At 36.1% G+C, this 21,389-nt stretch overlaps 2 protein-coding genes across 2 annotated transcripts; one reads left to right on the forward strand and one right to left on the reverse strand.

Moving 5' to 3' along the window:
• Nucleotides 1-269: 269 nt before the first annotated feature.
• LOC141405370 (uncharacterized) lies at nt 270-7,875 on the forward strand. The gene is made up of 4 exons (XM_073989639.1): nt 270-2,250; nt 4,987-7,207; nt 7,272-7,420; nt 7,510-7,875. Exons 1-4 carry the CDS (start codon nt 390-392, stop codon nt 7,773-7,775), a joined length of 4,497 nt encoding a protein of 1,498 aa, XP_073845740.1. The 5' UTR covers nt 270-389; the 3' UTR covers nt 7,776-7,875.
• On the reverse strand, nt 7,854-8,305 carry mRpL34 (mitochondrial ribosomal protein L34). The gene is made up of 2 exons (XM_073989640.1): nt 8,195-8,305; nt 7,854-8,115 (listed from the first exon to the last, which is right to left on the reverse strand). The coding sequence occupies exons 1-2, from the start codon at nt 8,215-8,217 to the stop codon at nt 7,902-7,904; spliced, it is 237 nt and encodes a 78-aa protein (XP_073845741.1). The 5' UTR covers nt 8,218-8,305; the 3' UTR covers nt 7,854-7,901.
• Nucleotides 8,306-21,389: the final 13,084 nt, after the last annotated feature.

The raw sequence follows: 21,389 nt of genomic DNA on the forward strand, positions 1-21,389 counted from the left end.
AAATGAGATGATTTCATTTTTGTATGCGAAATCATCATAAATTTTGCTTGATTCCGCACGAAATCACGAAACGCCTTCGAAATCACGAAACGACGCCGAATGTAAACCAAACATTAGTTTAGGGGTTTTTGTTCCGATAATATCGACAGGCAAAAGTATCTATCGATATTTAATTTTTAAAAAATAATCGATTTTATCGATAGTGCCATCGATTTTTTGCCAGCTCTATACTGTGGTCCCTTGTAGTTACTACTAAAAATACCAACACTGACTACATGTGCCATTTGTTTATCATTTGCACGTTCAGACGGATTTGTATTTAATTTCGTTACATTTCTAATTTCTCTAATTTCTAGAAAAGTTGCGTATATCATCTAATATCTTGTAAAATGAACACAAAAGACGGTTCAATATCTAAAAAAGATAAAGAAAAACTTAAACGAAAGTTAATGAATCTTCTTAAGGAACATGAATCGAAAACAAATAGAAGTCAGGAGAAATTAAATAAAAGATCTGAACGAGGAGAAGCACAAGAGGAGTCCAAGCAACAAGTCAGTGGAAACAAAGGACATCAAAAGAAGCACAAGAATGAGATGAATTATAAAGGAAATCAAGGCAGGCAACGGGAGGGGAACAATAATAAGCAAAATAAATCCCAAAACAAGAATATGTTGCCACAGAAAAGAAGTGGAGCCGGCTCAGAAATGAAGTCTTCACTTGATAAAGGTAACAAAGATAAACCTTTAAAAACTAAGGTGACACAGAATGATAATTTAAAGACAGCATCAAAAGAGAAGGAAGTGAAGTTGAAAAACTCCAAAATTCAACTAATATTTAATGAGAAATCTAAGCAGACGCCGAATGGTCTGTTGAAACGGGAACAAGAAAACAAAACCCCAAACAAGGGAAAAGAAAAAGTTCCGAACAAGAAACAGAAGAACTATACTCAAGATTTTGGAACAACTAACAATGTGGAAGAAAAAGGTCCTAATGTGAAGCAAAAGAAAAATATACCAGCGTATGGTGATCAACAAAAGCCTAAGAAGAAAAACATTCAAACCGTGGATGATAAGGTAAATTATACAAAAGCACAGACACCAAAAGCTGGTAAAGAATCTAAAGGCGCCAGTTTTGAGAATGCATTGCCAAATACTCAAAATAGCCATAAAAAGCGTAACAAAAATAAATCAAAACATATGGATAAATCTAATAGCACAAATACTAAAGAGACTGATACATCACAAACAAATAAGTCTACTAAAGTTCCTCTAAAATCAAATGGTCCGGCATCAAAGAAGAATAATTTGAAGAAAGAAACGAATACAAGTCAAGGCACATCTCAAAAGACGGCACCTCCTCCAAAAGCGAAAGTAAATAATAATCAAACCATGTCCAATAAATATAAACAGAAAAAGACTCGTAAACGTTCTGCGCCAGATGTTGCAACAAATTATTCCAAAAAACCAAAGCTAGTGGTTGAAGAAAAACAACCAAGTTCTTCAAAAAGGAAATCGAAGAGAGACAAAAAGAATAAACTTTCTTTTTCTTCATCCTCCGATACCAGTCATTTGGATACCAAAAATATGTCTGGTTTTGTTGGCGGTGGCGATTTTGATTCCAAATATGGAGAATATTCGGGTGATTCATATTGGGAACAACAATATGCTGATTTCAATACGGATTCTGATGATTATGAAAGTCAAAGAAACCAAGAAGTTAGTCTATGCAAAAAACATGGCGATGAAGATTATGATTCAGATGATGATGAGCACGACGATCCCTACAACTATAGTGATATGGAAGATTCAGATGATGATAATGGTGCATACAACTATGACGACGGTGATGACTCGGATGATGATGATGGCGGCCATAACAATTACGGAGATAGTTATGACTCTGATGATGACAATGATCCATATAACTATAGTGGAATTGATGATTCCGATGATAATTTTAATGATTATGAGAATCACGACGATGTTGGTGATGATCCGTATGATTATAGTGATTTGGATGTGGAAGACTATGATACGGATGAGGAGGAAGAAGAAGAACATTATTCAGATTTCGATGAAGATGACTATGAAGAAGATGAAGATAGTTATGATTATTCAGACAGTGAATATTCCTCAAACTATGAAGATCATAGTGATGATGATTTTGAACATAACGGTGGTGATGATGAAGAACACGACGAAGATTATAAACTACCGGAAAATGTGCCGGAGGACTTGATTATACATTCAGGTATGTTGATGATTTACTAATTTATAAAATTTTATCAATGATGGTAAGGTAAAAGATGAGTTCTTCCGAATGACGCGAAAAATAAAGTGTCTTTCTTAATTGGTTTTTCAATTGAAGTTTTACAATTTCTTCAATACTTGCACCGATAGGATAGATATTTGATAGACTAGCCCCCATTATTACAAGTCTTCTTTTGTTATTGATTGGATTTTACGGATAGATTTATAGCGTTCCGGTTATCTTAAAGTCAAAAGTTGTCATTAAAATTCAAGGAGGACTTTCTTGGCATAAATTTTTAATGTTAAAATCCAAATTGGTTTATTTTGCGTTTTCAAATCCATCCAATAGTAAAAGAAGACATGTAGTAATGGCCCTAGGAATATTTACATTGAGGATAAAAATTGTGTATTTATGAGGAGGGTAGATCATATGTTATCCTTGGCGAAGTGTAAAAAGATTGTGGGTTCAGTATTCTAAAAGAGGATCAGTCAGCGTACCATCTCCAAACGAGATTGAGGTCCTATCTATGTTTTTCCATGGTCCGAGAATGACTTAATCGTTGCCCACAATTCACAAATTCCCACTCCAATATTGCAATTCTTCAGATGATCTAGACACCTATTCCCGCTTGTGCCCACCGACCAACCTGTTAACTTGCAGCGTCAGCTCCCTAAGTCTGGGGCCACTGGGGTTGTTAATTCCTTTACCTCTGCTAAAAAATTTGGTCTTGGAACGACCTTTATAATATAATTGTTCCACAAACATCCCAGAAGAGACAAGATGGACTATTCTCATATCAATGAGTGCACCCCGATACATGTTAGCTCAATGGTATGGGACCTACTGTTTATCGCCGAGTCCGAACGGCGTGTCTAAGACACCACTTGTAGAGAAGTTTTACATGGCTGAAATGCGCAGGAAATGTCGCCAACATCACTGAGGGGTATTTTGCCACCATTGAAAAATGTTTGATGTTGCTTGGCCGGGGAATCAAACCCCCCGACCTTCTGCGTGCAAGCGGGTGTGCATACCATTGCACCACGGTGGCACCCACCGACCTTTATGCTACCCGAATATCAGAACAGTTGGTCTTATCTCTGAAGCGGTGATTAGAAAACTCTTTGAAACTATGCCAATTAGCTTTCCCATGATGGATGGAAGTGCGGCGTTCAGAAGTATGGAAATCGGGCAGTCTGATGATGGTGACAATTATGGGAAGATGTTCTGATCTAAGAGAAACGACGTGTTGCTCGATGACGTCCTTTGTCAGACCAGGTGACACGATCGTTATATTTGGCGAACTGTGATACTCTCCGCAAATTGTTGTAGGGCCGTCCCTCTGCACATTGCCGATCATCGAATGCCACAACTCATGATGAACAATAAAGTCCCCTAAGCCCAATCGGTTATGGCATCTGCGGGACGTATACGGACGCAATATAACTCGGCTGTTCCTCACCTGACTGCTAAAGGTTAAAGGACTAGTAACTGTCGTAATTGACAGTTATTCGACTCGGGACTACTACCACTTTACGTTCCATGTGCAGTCCTGAGTTATCGGGACTGTAACCTAGAGTACATATGCGGCACGTATTCGGACGCAACTTAACTCGCAGTTTCACCACAACACCTGACGACTACCATCTTACATTCCATGTACGGTCCTCCGTCCAAGATATGCTGCTCCCAACACAGAAAAAAGATACAAATACAAACATATGTACACTAAGGTGTTAACCGCTGGCCGTAACACAATCCTTAATTGAAGAACCCCGTGCCGTGGAATTATGTAGACTTCTTTAGAGCTTTTATACCATTATTTCAGGCAGCATGGGCTTGCCCACGAAAAACATTATATCGCTGTAAACAGGACCACAAGGAGTACCTTCAGTAAACATTTTAAACCAATCATCGACCAGCCATTAAACTGCATTTAATTTATAATTTTGAACTTTGGTGAGAGAGATAGGTACCCGTTTATCGTTATAGATCTTCTTAGAACTTACTGTACTTGTGGAAGAAATTTTACAATGTGGAAAGATTCGTCTAAATCGAGTATTCAACTCGTGGCGTATGCAGGATAAATTATCTCAGCAAGTAGAAACATGCCCCCAAAATTTTTCAAAAAGATCTGAGACAAATTTTAGAATGAGACATGTCCTTAGACATCACTCTTGCAAAAAATTAGATTTTGTGTGGGAGGTACCTGAAGGAGTGGTCCATATTCGAACATGATGTATGTCTCGAAGATATGTTACGATTTACACGATTGGACAAAATTGGTTACTCCATTTGAGAGTTTTTGTGCGCACCATTTTAGCTAAAAATAAGTTAGGGCCAACTCAGTTTATCCGTTTGAAAGTTATCGTGCCCACCAGGTTGACAAATCGAAGGTGTGACGAACAGTGCTAAGGCTCGATGAGGTACATTTTAGTGTATATAACCTGAGGGTGCAAAAATGTTTGTTGTATTGTCGGAGACTCGAACCTCCCACAGACGGCGTAAATAAATACTTGCCGAACCCTCAGTAACTTATCATAATTATAACTTATTTTTAAGATAACAATATTTTTATATGTAACTTGGAGTAGTTTAATTTGCAATTTAATTATAATCGGCCCTAGGGCTTAAAATTGCATTCACTGAAAGACAGAAATAAAAAATTTGCAGAGTACCCCAAGTCGCCAGTTATAAATAATTACCACATTTAACAAACATTTTTTTCTTACATTTTAGGAACTGCAACCAAACGAGATCTACAACCTGAGGACAATGTAGTATTTAAGGATAAGAAATATTGCCAAATTATTGAATTGGAATGCCAAGAAACGGTTAAAACTATACAACAACCCGAGGGCTATAAAAAGGAAGAATTGTTAAAGTTAAAATACAAAGAAAATCATAGCGTAAATATTCCAACAACCACCATTCCAGTGGAAACCAACAAAAATGCAGTAAACTCGTCTGACGAGAAAAACAATTCAACGAAAAGTAAAGATGGCGATGATGATGACTGTCCAAAATTGGTGCCCATTATAGACGAAGATGGTTTTCAGCTATACAATCCACATGAGGATGAAGATGAAGAAGAAACATTGGATGATGAATCGTCGTTGGATAACGAAGAACAGGATAGCTATGAATATGGCGATGATGATTCAATGGAGAATGTTAGCTTGGGCAGTGAATATACTGAACTTGATTCGGACGAAGCCGATTCTTTAATGTCTGAAGATATCAATGAGAAATATTTAAATAGAAATGCGGGAGATTATGACGACAGCAGTGATGATGATGGTGGTGAGGAACTTATGCCAAATGCTGATGTTATAGATGCCACCAAGTGTACATATGCTGGAAATAAAAATAAGAGAAAATTTGAGGAAGACATGGAGGTGGATAGTGGCATGGAAGAATTGCCTTCTCAAATGTTAAATAAACACATAAAGGTTGGTAGTAAGGCCAAAGTTCTAAGCACCATAGTTGTGGATGAGGTTGAAAAGAAAGAGGTTGCAGATGATACTGCAACAAATTCTCAAACAGAAAATGAAAATAATACAAATTTCGAAGAAGCCAATAAAGAAGACAACAATGAAGAAGTTGTTACTTCAAATGATGAAAAGCCCCTCCCTGCTTCCGTGGATAACAACACAGAAAAGACTCCCCACGAAATGCCAACAGTTCGTAGCAAAATTCAACACCAAAGTCTTGCCCACTGCGATACGGTATTTTGTAATGCCATTAATGCCAATTTAGTTTTGGTTCTGGTAAAAGATCCTATCTATATTTATGGCACTGTGCGCCTAACCCTATTAGCTGGTCATGTAGAAATTTATGGCCACACGCTTAGTCTTAACAAGGAAATTGAAATATTTTCACCACGCGGTTGTAGTGTCATAGAAATTTCTTCCAATTCCGCAAAATCACCATCATTAGAAAATAATTTGAAAGAAATTTTAAAGATATACCAAAGTAATTTTATTCTTTCCGATCTCGAAAATATCGCCAAGTCTTATGAACCCAATAAAGATGCAGTGGTTTTAATGAAACGCAATGATGAACGACGAAAGGTTGTCAGCCAATTTAAGAAATTCATGAATGAAAATGTCTTTCCTAATCTGCAGAATATTAACACCGATCGTCCTCTATATAATTCGGAATATTTACTGCGTTGCATGATCAATACCTCAGCAATGGAACAGAAATGTTTACATTTACCCGAGCAATGGAGACTTTTGGATGTTACAGCCAAGTCTCGCATACTTCTGGCAGGTGGGAAGGGTGTTGGTAAATCTACTCTACTTCGCTATCTCATCAACAAGCAATTGCCGAAAAGCCAAAAGGTTCTTTTAATAGATTTGGATATTGGGCAACCGGAGATATTTGTTCCTCAGACTGTATCATGCAGCGTGGTGACAAAACCCCTGTTGGGACCAGGTTTCTTTTTGAACATTCAACCCGATAAGGCATTCGCAGTTGGCCACACAAACATTGCTCTGTGTGCTCATCGTTATACAGCAGCAGTACATCAATTGATTGACCATTGTCGAGCACAAGAAGAATTCCAAGGCATTCCATGGTTTGTAAATACCATGGGTTATAATAAAGGTTTCGGTCTAGAACTTATTTCAGTGATAATTAAAGCTTTACCCTTAACTGATGTTGTTCAACTACAAAGTAACAAGGATATTAATAACTTCGACAGTTTACTCTTCCCTCAAACCGTTGATCAAGTTTCGAATAATATGTTTATGGAATATAATGGAAATCCTGACACAGAACCAGCAAAACTGGAATATCGCACACATGTATGGAGAACGGCGGTGACTCAGGAATCCCGCTATCAAAAGGAATGGGATATGAGTCCCAAAGATACTCGGTATGCCATGTTGTTAACACGTTTAAGTGTAGCCTTGCAGGACCATGCTGAATGGCTCGCCGATTGTAAACCTTTAAGGTAATGATAATTTTATAAACTTTTACCAATGATAGATGTAATAGAAATATTCCATTTATTTTAGCGCTCCCTTGGATCAACTGAAATTGTTGAACTTGATGGATAACAAACCTCCCAGCTCCCAAGATGAACTAGCGAAGGCAATGGAGGCCAATTTGGTATACCTATGCCATGTTGAAGATGATAATGAGACGGTGGAATGTTTGGGAATAGGTATGTTGTTTACTGAAATCTCCTAGCACTATTATTACTCCTCTATATTTTTTCATTAATTCCTCTTCTCTCATTATTTCCCTCTTTAGGTGTTGTTCGCGCCATAGACTTTCACGTGCGTCAAGTATATCTTGTTCCGGCCTTTTCCACACCCCTACTAAAGCACGTTAACTGCTTAGCCTTGGGCGATATGCCTTTACCCAGCTCCATACTAACCAATCAAGGTTCTCGTGTCAACAAAACTGCACCATTTGTTTATAATACCATAGAAGCTAATGCCTCCAAGGCAATTAAACAAATTTACCATAGACCTAAGTTATTCCTTAGTGGCAAACATAAATCTTTAGGAGTTTAGTTGAACTTCCATATTTTTAGTTTCATTATTTTTCTATTTTTTTGTTTTTGTTATCGAAATAAATACATACTTGAAGAATATAATTTATTTAAACATTAAATCAACGTGTGTATTTTATTTGTTTGCTTAATGTGACAATACATAACGACCCTTAAGTATGCGGCGCATTAGGGTTCTTCTACCTCCCTCGGTGGCCATGCGAGCATCCCAGCCGTGTACATTGATTCGTTTCACTTCTCTGGGCTTTGGGAAATGACAACGTACCTTGGTCTTTAGAATATCTCTGTTGAATGCATGGGCATCTCGTGTTATGACCAGTTGGCCAACACTGTTGCAGGCTCTGTAATAATTTGATAGGAATTTTGGGAATAAATTACGGGGTAATGGTAATCTTTTGAAACAAGATTAGATTTATTTACCTTCTTAAAATATTGGTAAACATTTTATTTTATAATTTAATTTTTTGGAGAAAAATGTAAATGTCCGGTGTGAAGTAGAGTTGTATAGTTCACGAACGAACTAGTTCAATTGAACGATTCATTGAAAAGAGCGTACGAACTAGATCAGCCGATATAGTTTATTATAGTTCACTGAGCACCGACCGAAAAATAAATACGACCAAATAAGGAACGATTAAAGAACGAACGATTCAGCTCGTCGTTCACATATCATAAGTGACGCCGTCGTCAGAGTTAACTGATGACTTTGTAAAGGTAATAGTTTTGTTTACATTTTGTATTTTACACATACATATATCGACGCCTCCAAACAATAGTATGCTAAGTCGACTTAGCATGTTTTCAAGTTCTTTACATTTTTATATTTAAATTCCTTTAACTTAAATTCTGTCAAATTTTGGTAATGATCGGACAATCCGAACAGAAGTTATAAACAAATATTTCCTTAGCATAGTACTGAAGGTCAAAGAAATTTCCAAACTTTTAGAGCTTGTCCTGCAAAACTCGCTTTTCAGAATTAGCAAACTATTATTTGGAGGTGTCGAACGTCCTTTAACTTAAATTCTGTCTAATTTTGGTAATGATCGGCCAATCCGAACAGAAGTTATAAACAAATATTGACTTAGCATAGTACTGAAGTTCAAAAAAATTTCCAAACTTTGAGAGCTTCTCCTTCAAAACTCACTTTTTAGACTTAGCATACTATTATTTGGAGGTGTCGATATGAACACACAACTTCATTCATCGTAATTTTAATATTTTTCATTTATTTTTAACTTAAATAATTACAAATTGAAAGTTTTAAAAATTCCAAATTTGCTGTTTAATCAGACCAAACCTATTTCGTTGCTGAGTTCTTTTAAATATTCTTCTGATGTTTCTTCCTTTTCAACAAACATATGTATGTATGTATACATGTTTTTGTATACAAATGAACGAACTTGCAAGCGAACGAGTCAGAGCCGGTGAACGATAGAACGAAAAGACAGCTGACTGACAGAGATTTTCGACGAACGATTGAACTACTGAACTAAAAGAGCGACCTAGTTCGTTGAAAAGAGCTGAACTAAAAAGAGCGATCAGCTAAAAGAGCTAAAAAGTACAACTCTAGTGTGAAGTAACAAATAAGAATGTGCGAACAGCTGTTTTGGGTTATGTTCAGTTGTGATGTTATTTAAACAGTACGTTCAGTGTCGCCGTTCGGTGTTTTGGGGCATGTTCAGTTGTGATGTTATTTAAACAGTGCGTTCAGTGTTGCTGTTTACTGCTGTGTGTGTGTTCAGTGCTGATGTTAAATTCTTGCAGTACTGGAACAGACCAACTATTGTCAATACCATGGTACAATCATTACAAGGTAGGACACAGCAAACATATGATTACAATTTTTTTCCTGAGGTCCTCCTATTGTGTCAAAACTGTTTTGACAAATGACAAAATAAATTGATTGAATATAAAATAATAGCATGAAAATATAAATAAAAGCAGAATACAATACATAGATTATTCGAAAACAAACTTGATTTCAACATTAGCGAGGAATCTTTTTAAGCAATTGTGGCAGTTCAGTGGAATATGCTGTGGCTATCTGTTGTGATTGCAATTTACCGATGTCCAACCACAACGTTATCAATTTGATTTGGTCTGGAGACAGCCAGGTGCCCTTATGAAAGTGAAGATGCTTGAATCTGGTGCTGTTATCTATCGTGTGCTTTGTCGATGCGAAGTCTTTCAGCCTAATCCGTAGTCAGATGCATCATTGTGACAAACTGAATTTCCAGATTATTGGGTCGAAAACATTCTGCTTTTAAATTTTGGCATTAACATGTCCTAGAATAATTTTAATCCCATATGCAGGATGCCGGTCATATGTTTTTTTTTCTAAGCACTCGTAAAATATGTCGTTAGTCCATTCGTCCATGTCTTTAGTGAGAGCTTTTGAATTTCAAATAAAAATCATTTGGAAAAACTTAGCCTTTATCCAATTGCAGCAAGACTTTATTCAGGGTGAAGCTGGATACCAGATGTTTTAACCTCCGACTAGGTAAAAAACCGCAACAGAACTCATGCTTTAGGTCATTGAACATGATACAGTGCGTATCCTTTGGGTGATATTGTGACGCCTTTCCCTATCCATTTTATTTCCTGTATTCAGTAATATCGTCATTGTTTTTTACAAACATACTTGCCACATTTCAGGTAAATATTCGCAGATCATGGTCGTTAAAAATTTGCGAGAGTCATCAACTTTAGATGGGGTTTGTTTTTCCATAGTACGATGTTTTATAGGGTGGGTTACTAGCCCAACGGCCAACCCAAGTGTTTATAGATCTTATGGATGGATCAGGGTCCACTTGAAATGGAAGAGGCACCATGATAAGTCATGGGCATAATAATGTTAAAGCCGGTTAAAACCGTTGCTTTTAACTTTCTCCCCTACGTCACCCTCACCATACAAATGCTTTTTTAACCTCTAGAAACACTAATGCCACCTTCAATATTCCTAAAAGCGATGCGTCGTGTTATATGACGGATATACCAAAACGTGGACTAATATAGCCAATTATCAATACAAACATTATAAGGCCTACAATACATTTGACCAACATTTTATCCACAACTTCAATCCTTTCGGACACTAGAGTGATCTCCACAGACAGACGGACGGACATGGCTATACATATGTTTATTTCATGTGGAAGCGTCAATAAATGAAAAAATAAATTATATTCAAATTAAATGTAAACAAAACAAACTTTGACATTATTTCCAATAAACAAAACTTGTTGCTTTTGTTATTAGTAATTTTGAAGTTATAAGCAAACTGGCTTCAGAGTTGTTTTTTAAAAATTTAATCAACCTGCCCAACCTTTTAATAATTGAACCATGGTCAATACTATTGACAAGACAATAGCAAAGTTACAAACCATTTTCACCAAACATTCATACTTTTCTCTATACATATTTAAAAATTTATAAATGGATTTGTGAAAAAGGATTGTATTTTTGCTATTGTCTTGCCAGTACTGGCATTTGTAAACGCCGGGTTAGGGTAACCAGACAGACCTATTATGTGAATTATTTTTTGACAAATTTGTTTACATTTGGTCTGTTACTCCAGTACTGCAAGAATCTACTAATTTTTACTTTTTTTCCGATAACATAAAATAAACAATTTTATCGTAGTAAAAAATAGTAGCTTCTTGCACGTTCTGGAACAGAGCAATTTTTGTTCACTGTCATCGGGGTTGCCATCAAGCAACACATATTACGTACCGATACAGATGCGAAATTCACAAAAAAAGTATTATGGAAACCCTGAAATATAAAAGCTTTCCCGAAATAGACGAAAGCTTTTTGATAGACGAATGGTTCGTACAATTTTACAAGAACCAAATTTTTAACGTATACATTGTAGTATGAACCATGGTATAATAAAGTGGAGGTAGGCCAGGTATGAAAATCGCTGAAAAATTCAACCCTGTAGCCATGGCTTAAAACGTCAAATGACATGGAGCAGTATATGCGTAGATAGTCGGTTTTACAAAAACATATGAAATTTAGAACTTCACAGTTTATTTTAAAAGTACCAAATAGAGTAAAAAAATCACTTCAGTTATGCTCCAGAATATTATTGCTAGATAACTGTTCCAAAAATAAGAAAAGTTGTACCCAAAACTTAAGACAGCGAAAACAAAAATGTCATTATCTTATTTTCTACTTGAAAAGTTTGGCTGATCTAATATCGTGATTGCTGGCATCCGATTTGCAGATACGGCGACATTTCAGCTAGAAATTTTACAATATTTGTAATATTTCCGTTCCCGTACTTTTAGAACAAATTCCAGTAAATGTCAATACTTGACAAATCGTTCAATCGCAAGTATTACTGCATATTATTGCATATTTTATTTAGCCACGCGAGTTTTTTGTTGGAACAATTTACCGATGCATCTACCTTTATAATTGCATAATGTCAACACCAGTAAAAATTTCAATCCTGCCTTTGACAGAATAGGCCATAACAAGAAAAAAATTATTGTACCATGCATTTAATTTTGATGAAAAATAAATTGAACAAAAAATTATCTGTAAAAATTAATTGTAAACATATACATATGTACTTATTTAATTTTTAATGACCTTTAATTTAATTTCTATAAGCAGTATTGCCTTTGAATTATCAAACGAGAAAAATGAAGAAGAATCAGAAATTTGACACAAACATTAGGTCTGTACGATAACTCAAAAGTTTGTGCAAATTTGTACAAACTTTTACAAAATGCTGTTTGATAACAAACTTCTTCAATAAAAGTGAAGTGAGAAGTACTTGCAAGTAGTTGCAAGAACTTGCATAGACTATTTACTTGCGAAGTTATCGAACAGGCCTATTATTTGCGTGTCTAAACTGCAAGGAAATTTTAAAAGATATTGAGAAGAACATTTGCCTTTCCAGTTTGAACGTCTAAACACGGACTAATTTTGACGTTTTAAGGCCTGCGTGCATAAGCTGCCTTCCCTGCTTACCTTGCTTACTTCTGATAAAAGAATAAAAAAGAAAAGGGAAACCCAGTTCGAAATTTCCTCTGCCTTCTTTATTCTTTTATTTTTATTATGTCAGAAATGAAACAGAAAAGCAAGGCAATCAGGCAGAGCAGCTTATGTACGTACTACGTAGGCCTTTATGCTAAGTTTACATTTACGAAATCCACTTGATTTCAACTGTCAATTCCATAGCTCAAACGTCAAATGAAATCTCATATTGATTTCATTTGACGTTTAGCCTGTGGATTTGACAGTTGAAATCGAGTGGATTTCGTAAATGTAAACCAAGCATTAGGCATTCAGGAATAACCAGGGTTCTATAATTTGTTTTCATCTAGATCTACCTCTTTACCATGTTTCCTTCCTTTAGCAAATATAAAGTAAAACATTTGAATTTCTAACATAAAAACTTTTTTATTGATGATCATATATTTTGGTATTTGATGACATGTTATTTTTTTGTTACATCTCTTTTAAGTTAAATTAACAATTTATTTACTATGTAAGTTTCTTGGGTGATTTTCTTAAATATTTTTATTTTTTATTTTAATAAATTATTTTTATTAATAAATTCTGATAATTATTGTGTTGTGTTTTTGTTTTTCTTTTAATTGTATTTGCATCAAATGTCGTCGCTATTTTATAGTTTTAAATATTTGGTTTTTGATCAACATATTTACATATGTATGCTTGTTTATTTTATGTTTTGTTTAGGACATTGTTGATTTTATTTTTATCAAACATAAAATGTTTATAACAATTATTAACAAATATTATTAACAACAATGAGTAAGTTGCAATTTTTTATTCGAAACAAAAAGAATATAAAACATAATATTTGTGTAGAAAAATAATTAAAATATAAATGTATGTATGCATGATCGTTTATATATGTATGTAAGTACTTTGTTTAATTCTTATTCGTTTTTTGGAAATATGAGTAACATAAATAAGGAACTTTGTTTTTGAAGTGAAAGAGTCACAGTGACGCATATTTAAGTTTAAAAATATAATGAAAATAAATTATTGTGAATATGAAAAGCAAAAGAATATTTTATCTGACGTCAATTTTAACAACAATGAATGACAGCTGATCTTATCAGTTGCAGCTGATTTCTGATTGGCAAAATCATGTTTATATTTACGAAATCCAGTGGAATTGTCAACTGTCATTACCGGTGGGAATTAGCAGTTTTAGTTATGAAATCCAGTAAATCCTCATCAGAAATCCAATAGACTTTTATTTGACGTTTGCGCAATTTAATTGTCAAATAAAATCACACAAGTTTTCGTAAATGTAGACGTAGGGTAGTTGTGGTATTCGATTACTTCGGGTAATCTTCCAACCCCAAGACGAGGAGAAACCAAAAAAAAAAAAAAAAAAAAATTGTAGACGTAATCTAATAAACTGAGATAAGTAATGTTGAAAGTGTTATAACATATCACTAATCTGTATTGAACTGATATAATTTATCAGAGATCTCAGACCTGCAAATAACTTTATTATTGTTGTTAAAATAATAAAATAATATACATAAAATACATAAGTAAAAATTTATTGCAATAACCTAATAAAATAAATAAAAAAAATATGTTTTAAACTTGGACCTTGTTGCTTTTTGTTGTCATTATGAGTAACCATCGGTAATTAAATATAATTTATTTGATTTTATGCAATTTGGTTTTTTTGTATAACTTATCTTAACACTACATTATTTCAAATAAATCAGTGTGATTTTACATTATTTCATTCAATTACATTAAGTTTTTGTTTTTTATTCGTGTTTAAGTATCAACTATTAATAAATTCTTCATTTGTTTATTTGTTTAGATTGGTAGTTATATGTATAAATAAATAACATGATTTGCTCCTAACCTTTAAAAACACTAGTTAAAGATTGCAAGAGTACGTTTACATTTACGGAATCCAGTAGATTATAACTGTCAAATGAAAATCTCATGATTGCAGTGACGTAGAAATCCACTGACATTCGTAAATTTAAACATGCTTCAAGAGAGATTTAAAGTACATTTACGTTACCGCTTATTATAATGATAATTGATCTGTTTGACAGTTGTTTTCGTATGTCAAATAGATGGAGATAGAGTAGTTTATAACTATAGTAAGCACTAGAGTGCATTCCGTTTATGTTCTTTAATAGATCGTGCCTCTTCTTGCAGAGTGTTTATACTGTAGTTGATTTCGTGATTGTTTTACGTCCATCCAAATCAAGATAGCGCTGTTATCATGATAGTTAACGCCATTATAAACGGTAAAGGTGTGAACAGAATGAAATACGCCGCCCTTTTTCACGCTCAGTTTCATGTAAAATATTAAATACCAAGTACTACCTAATTCAAATGCTGCCTAATTCATTTGAATTAGGTACTACTTGGCCTTTAGCCTTTTACATGAAACTGAGCGTGAAAAAGCGCCTTAATGACATGATTATATGAGAAATGACTAAGAGTTCGTTTACACTGGCGTTTATTATCATTATAATAACTCTGTATAAACATATGTCAACCAAATCAAGAGGTTGGCATATGTTTATACACTTTTTATGCCAAATGAAATCGAGACCAGTCATCATGTTAATAAAAGCCAATATAAATGGGATCTAATGGTAAATAATAAAAGTTTACATTTATGAAATCCACTCGATTCCATTTCTTAAACGTCAAAGTTGTCACAATACGTTTTTGTGAATAAAATCACATACAAAATGTAAACAAGCAATTCACAGTAATGCATTATTGTGATCAAATTTGACGTTTGACATGGTTTGATGTAACACCTTCTTATTCCACCATGCGTCAAATGAAATCCAATGGATTTCAGATGAGTTTCCACTCGATTTCAACTGTCAATTCCATTGCTTATAGTACGGTTACACTAGAGTTTTTTGCCGGGTTAACCCACTTCATGAGGATTTATTTGACGTTTAAGCTATGGAATTGACATTTGAAACCCAAACCCACTGGGTTAATCCGGTTAAGTGTAACCGGGGTATTAAGCTTCGAATTAAATCCAATGGATTTCAGATGAGTTTCCATTTGACGGATTTCGTAAATGTATCTATTACTATGTTTACATTTACGAAATCCACTCGATTTCAACTGTCAATTCCATTGCTCAAACGTCAAATGAAATCTAATCGATTTCAGATGAGTTTTCATTCGACGTATACGCAAAGGAATTGGCAGATGAAATCGAGTGGATTTCGTAAATGTAAACATAGTATATTATAGGCTTTTAATAACCAACCTAGTAATTTAAAGATTAAGATTAAATTTTATTCTTCACAACTTCCAATCATTATGAGACAAAACATGAAGTTTATAGTGTTTTTTGTTTTAATAATAAATAGTATGCGCAAGTATGGAACATATGTTTAATGTCAATTCGTATTATTTTTAGATGTATATACTTGTTATAAATTTTCTACGTCAATATTTATATTAGGCAATTTTCCTTGCGGCAATTGTAAGTTTGTTGGTGAAAGAGATGCGAAGGGTTTCCAAATGTCTTATCTGTCTCATTAACAAACTGACAATTGCCGCAAAGAAAATTGCCTAATATACTTGTGGACTATGATTCTAATGCTAAGTTTACATTTACGAAATCCACTCGATTTCAACTGTCAATTCAATAGCTCAAACGTCAAATGAAATCTCATCTGGATTTCATTTGACGTTTAACCTATTTCGTAAATGTAAACCAAGCATAAAATGAAAATCTCAACAAAAAAAGTTTCATTAGGATAATTCTAATACTTTAAAGAGGAATAATCGATATCAAAACAGAAATATATACATATGTTGTTATTCTTCGCCAAATAATAGGCATGTTCGATAGCTTCGCAAGTAAAAAGTATTTGAAAGTTCTTGCAACTACTTGCAAATACTTCACATTTCTCTTTTACTGAACAGGTTTGTACAAGCTTTAAAGTTATTGTACAGACCTAATGTGTGCAATTTCATTAAGATGCCAGGGATAGCAATTTTCTTTCATCTTCCCTTGATTTTTAATGAGAAACTTATCAAATAGAGATTTTTGTTGAGTTAATCTTTTTTATGAGTATTTATTTGACGTTTGCACTATGGATTTGACATTTGAAGTCCAGTGGGTTTGTTAAATCTGGTTAAGTGCAAAGGGGGTATTAATCATGGTGCAATGCATATGGTGAAGCGATAAAGCTAGCTAATTTCACCCAATCCGTCAAATTCATTGTTATTGTCAATAATGCGTATGTAAACGTAAACAAACATTTTGACACTTTGAAGCCCGTTGCGTTACAACAACCACATGAAAAAAGTGTAAGTGAAGCCAAGTTTTTTGAAAAACAACAATATGGCTGACGCAATAAAGTTAAACATAATTAAACTGTTTTGGAACAACGCGTGTACCAACGTGTCACTAAACGGACCGTATGTGCCGAGGGCTTAAACACAACCAACGTTTGTGTAATGTTTTGTGGCATTTCTGGTAGATTAATAAAAGACAAAGTGCTGCCAAGTTTTAATTTTTCTTTATTCTTCTACCACAAATGTCACAAAACTTTACTCAAGCGTTAGATGTGTTTAGGACTTGAATCATGTTTGGGCGTCGTGCCATCAATTAGGGCGTTGTCCTGAACTTAACTGAGCTAACCCGGTGTTTAAACATGACAGGACAGTTGAGTTCATGTATTGATTGTCAAACACCCAAAACTTGCCTATGTGACGTAAGCGTCCCGACAACTGCAACTGCAACACTTGTGAAATTGTCTTGTGTAAACGCCTAGCCAAAGCGCTCGTGTTTATCTTGACATCTTGCGTTCTTTTGCTGTGATGGAGGGTGGTACTTTGCGTACTGTCTGCCTGCGCAACTGCATCAGTGTAAAGCCCTAAACACATCCAACGTTTGAGTAAAGATTTGTGTCGTTTCTGGTAGAAGAACAAAGAAAAATTGAAACTTGGCAGCACTTTGTCTTTTATTAATCTACCAGAAATGACAAAAAACTTTACTCAAACGTTGGATGTGTTTACAGCTTAAGTGCTATTCAAGCCTTCCGGATAGAGTTGTTTATCTACAGGTCCTCGCTTGTATCTGTGCACATCTCTCTCCAGATCATCAAGATCTCTACTGACGTGCCTGAGTAGGGGCATCCCGTCCATAAGACTTCGACAACACCCATGGCACTGCATTGGCAACATCTTGTAGTGCTGATGTACCGGTAAAATCTTCGTCTCCCCACTAGTGTCATGAGGATGTACCCTGTTGCAGTTCTCTGGCAGGTTTGAATATTCTTTCACTGCGTATTCTTCCATTGCTTAGCACAGTCTGGCCTACTGTTTTATAAGAGGTCAATAAGGTGCCTTTGTCAGCACACCGAGTACTGCCGGTCAGCGATTTGAGAACCTTCTTCCGATCTTGTCGCAAATAGCTGTGGCTTGCGCGAATGACTTAAACATGCTGTGGAACGTTACACCCAATGTCTTGGGGTAGTTAGTGGTCATAATCAGGACACCATCGACCAATATGTTCAGGGGGGACCTCATTTCATCCTTTCAGCTACAGTGTAACAGTGGATTTAGAGGTGGATATTTTCATATTTCTTAGATGGAAGAATTGCACTAAGTCAGTTATGTAGATATTTACCCTATCAAATGTGTCACGACGATGGGACCCGACGCCAAAATAGTATAGCATACATAATGATCTCTATTCCGTCTGAAGGATGTGGAATTTCAGATAGATAGCGGTTAAACTGTTCCGGAGATATCAACCCGCCTTGTGGAATTCCCTGTTTCACTCTACGGGTCTTCGATTTTTTTTTGAATTCCACAAACGACAGGCCTATAGTCAAACACGACTGGAGGAATGTTTTCTCTATGTCCCCCAACATAGGTCAAGGGCCACCATGACAGTTGTGTCGCACGGCTTGTTATGGTTCCGTCTTCGACATATATATGTGGCAATGGCGTGGACAACGGGGAAACTGTTCCTCAACATGGGGAGGAGTAGTGCCTCTAGAACCTTCACTACTGGCGACAGGTTGGGGAACGGTCTGTACGATTCGTAATTGTCTAGGTTCGTTAGTGGGTCCAACCTGCAATCTTTCCATGTTCTGGTACAATATGGTTGACTAAGGATAGATTGAGGACACTTGGGAAATACTCAACTTAGGATTCATCCAGTTGCCTAAGCATTGTCATTGAGATTTCATATGGGCCCAACACTTTGGATGACTTAATGGTTCGGATGGCATCTGCAATATCGCGCATCGTAAATTGTGGTGTATCTCCTCGGCTGGGAGGGCTCTTCTTATACGGCGTAGCACACTTCTCTTCGACCTATCACTTTCGGGGTTCTTTATAAACTGCCACTTAAAATAACACGCTCACCTCCTCGGGTCTCTTACTTTCAATGGCGTGACAGTAATTCACGTTCTATCTGTCCCGACGTGGAAAGTGATTTAACCGTTGCTCACAAATTATGATCACCGACTACACTGTTGACTTCAAGAGTAAGCTCCCTAACTCTTCAGGGTCCCTCTGCTGGGAAATTTGGTTTGATTTCGGATATTTGACCACCAGGTATGTAGCGAGCGGTGACAGTTCTCATGATGTCCCGAAAAAATGTCTCAGTAGCCGAGGATCTGAGGGAATGGGTAGCACTCTGAAGCGGTGATTGGTAAATTCTCTGAACCCTTGCCAATCGGCATTCCAATGGACACGACATTTCTCAGACACCAAAATGGTGATATCCGGCGAACAGTGGCAATCTCCTCTTATGAGCGTCTTCATTCACAGTGCAAAACGTGTAGCTATCAATTTGCTCGGCCAGCGCTTTACCCCTCTGGTAATTACCTAGGACAGAATGCCAAAACGCATGAGGGGCATTGAAGCTGTACCTTGGCAGTACCACACTTTGCTGCTACCCCTGGTCACTAGAGTCAAGCTCAAGCGAGATATGTCTGTACTGTACAAACTGGTGTATTAGGAAGGCAAGTCCAACGCAACGTTGCAAGCCACAGTTGGCGGTGAGCTTAGTTTCTTGGATCGCGCTGACCATGATGTTTTTTCGACTCATAAAATCCACAATTTCGCTGACCTTGTTGCGGAGACAGTTGCAATTGAAAGTGGTTTTAGAAGCTGCGTTTTTGTTGTTGGGGAGACTGCGGGGGAGTCTCGAATTCCAACGAAGAAGAATCGGACGACGAATTTGGAGAAATGTAGTTCTGGAGGCGGCAAAGGTCTGAGTAGCCTTGGAATTGCACCCATTCCCTACAGCCATTGCATCCCACTAGTGTTAACATGTGGTGGATGCGCATCTGGCAAACGAAAAAGATCCATGGCATGGGGTTCTTCCCTATCCCGGCACTGAATAAAAAACTATGCAGCAGGCATTCCGGGATAATTGTTGAGGTGAAAATTCCCCGAGTCAATTCCGGACACGTCTAAAAAATTAGACTTCCCATTGCGTCTTCATTTAGCGTGGAAAGTGTGGAAGCGATTTCCTCGCCCAGCGCGATACCTTTTTGACCTTTACCTAGAACGCTGCCGAAACTGTCTCTGCTATCATGGACCTTAAGAATACTAAGTAAAATCCGGTAACCTTGAGGAGAGAAAGCCATGAAGGTTCTCCGAAGCAAAAAGTCGTTCTTTTAGGTTAGTAGGTCACGTTGCATCATAAGGACAGAGGATCTTTGGGTTGCAATCATTGATAAAAGTATTAAATTATCCTTGCAGAAGTTAGTGGAGAGCTGGCTTCATGGATGTAATCAGTAATTGCCATTGACTCGAACAATGACTAATCATTAGTTGGTCAATTTGAATTTTAGTTATCAGTTAATGACTTCTAGTTATCAGCCAAAGAAACTGGCCAAGGGCCTTGACTATGGCAATGATTCCAAGTCATTAGTTCATGGCGTCTATTATTTGTCATTGGTCAATAACATGGGGTCTTTAGTCAAGGACTTTTTAATCAGTTTGAAATAAGGAGCCATTAATCGATGATTACGAGTTATTACTTAGAGAAGTCACTGGTTAACCACTTATACTCATCTCTCAATGACCTTTAGTCATTGGACAAAGACTTTTAGTCACCTGTCAACGATTTTAAGTAATCATTTAATGAATTGTATTGAAAGGTTATGCATTGTAAATGCCTTTCAGGCATCGTTCAATGACTTCTAGTTCGTCTATGTCAACGTCAATGACTTATAGTTCCTTGATGAATCGTAGTCGCTGACCAATGGATTAATTACTTTTAGCATCGGTCATTGACTTTAAGACTTTGGGAAATGACTTCTAGAATCTAACTTAAGGAAATCCCTGGCATGGGTAACTGTGACAGTTTCCGTTCACCGTGAGTTTGGAAGGAGGTTCTCGCAAGTCCCAACATATCAAAAATAAAAAAAAACGCAACATTACAAAAACTGTTTTGATATCATTTTCCCGCCTCTCTGTATCTATCTCATTCTATAGGATATAATGGTACTAGAATTAATGCTACTCTTACTAAGATTTTAGGTAATTCTTAATGATTATAACAGATCCGTCGTATAGTTGTTTATGTGTGTGTGGTGTGTGTTTTAAGTGTAGTTATACTTAGATTATATACCTG

Source organism: Musca autumnalis, unplaced genomic scaffold (assembly GCF_047663935.1).
Source record: "Musca autumnalis isolate F117 unplaced genomic scaffold, ASM4766393v1 scaffold_5, whole genome shotgun sequence".
Classification (NCBI taxonomy): Eukaryota; Metazoa; Arthropoda; class Insecta; order Diptera; family Muscidae; genus Musca; species Musca autumnalis.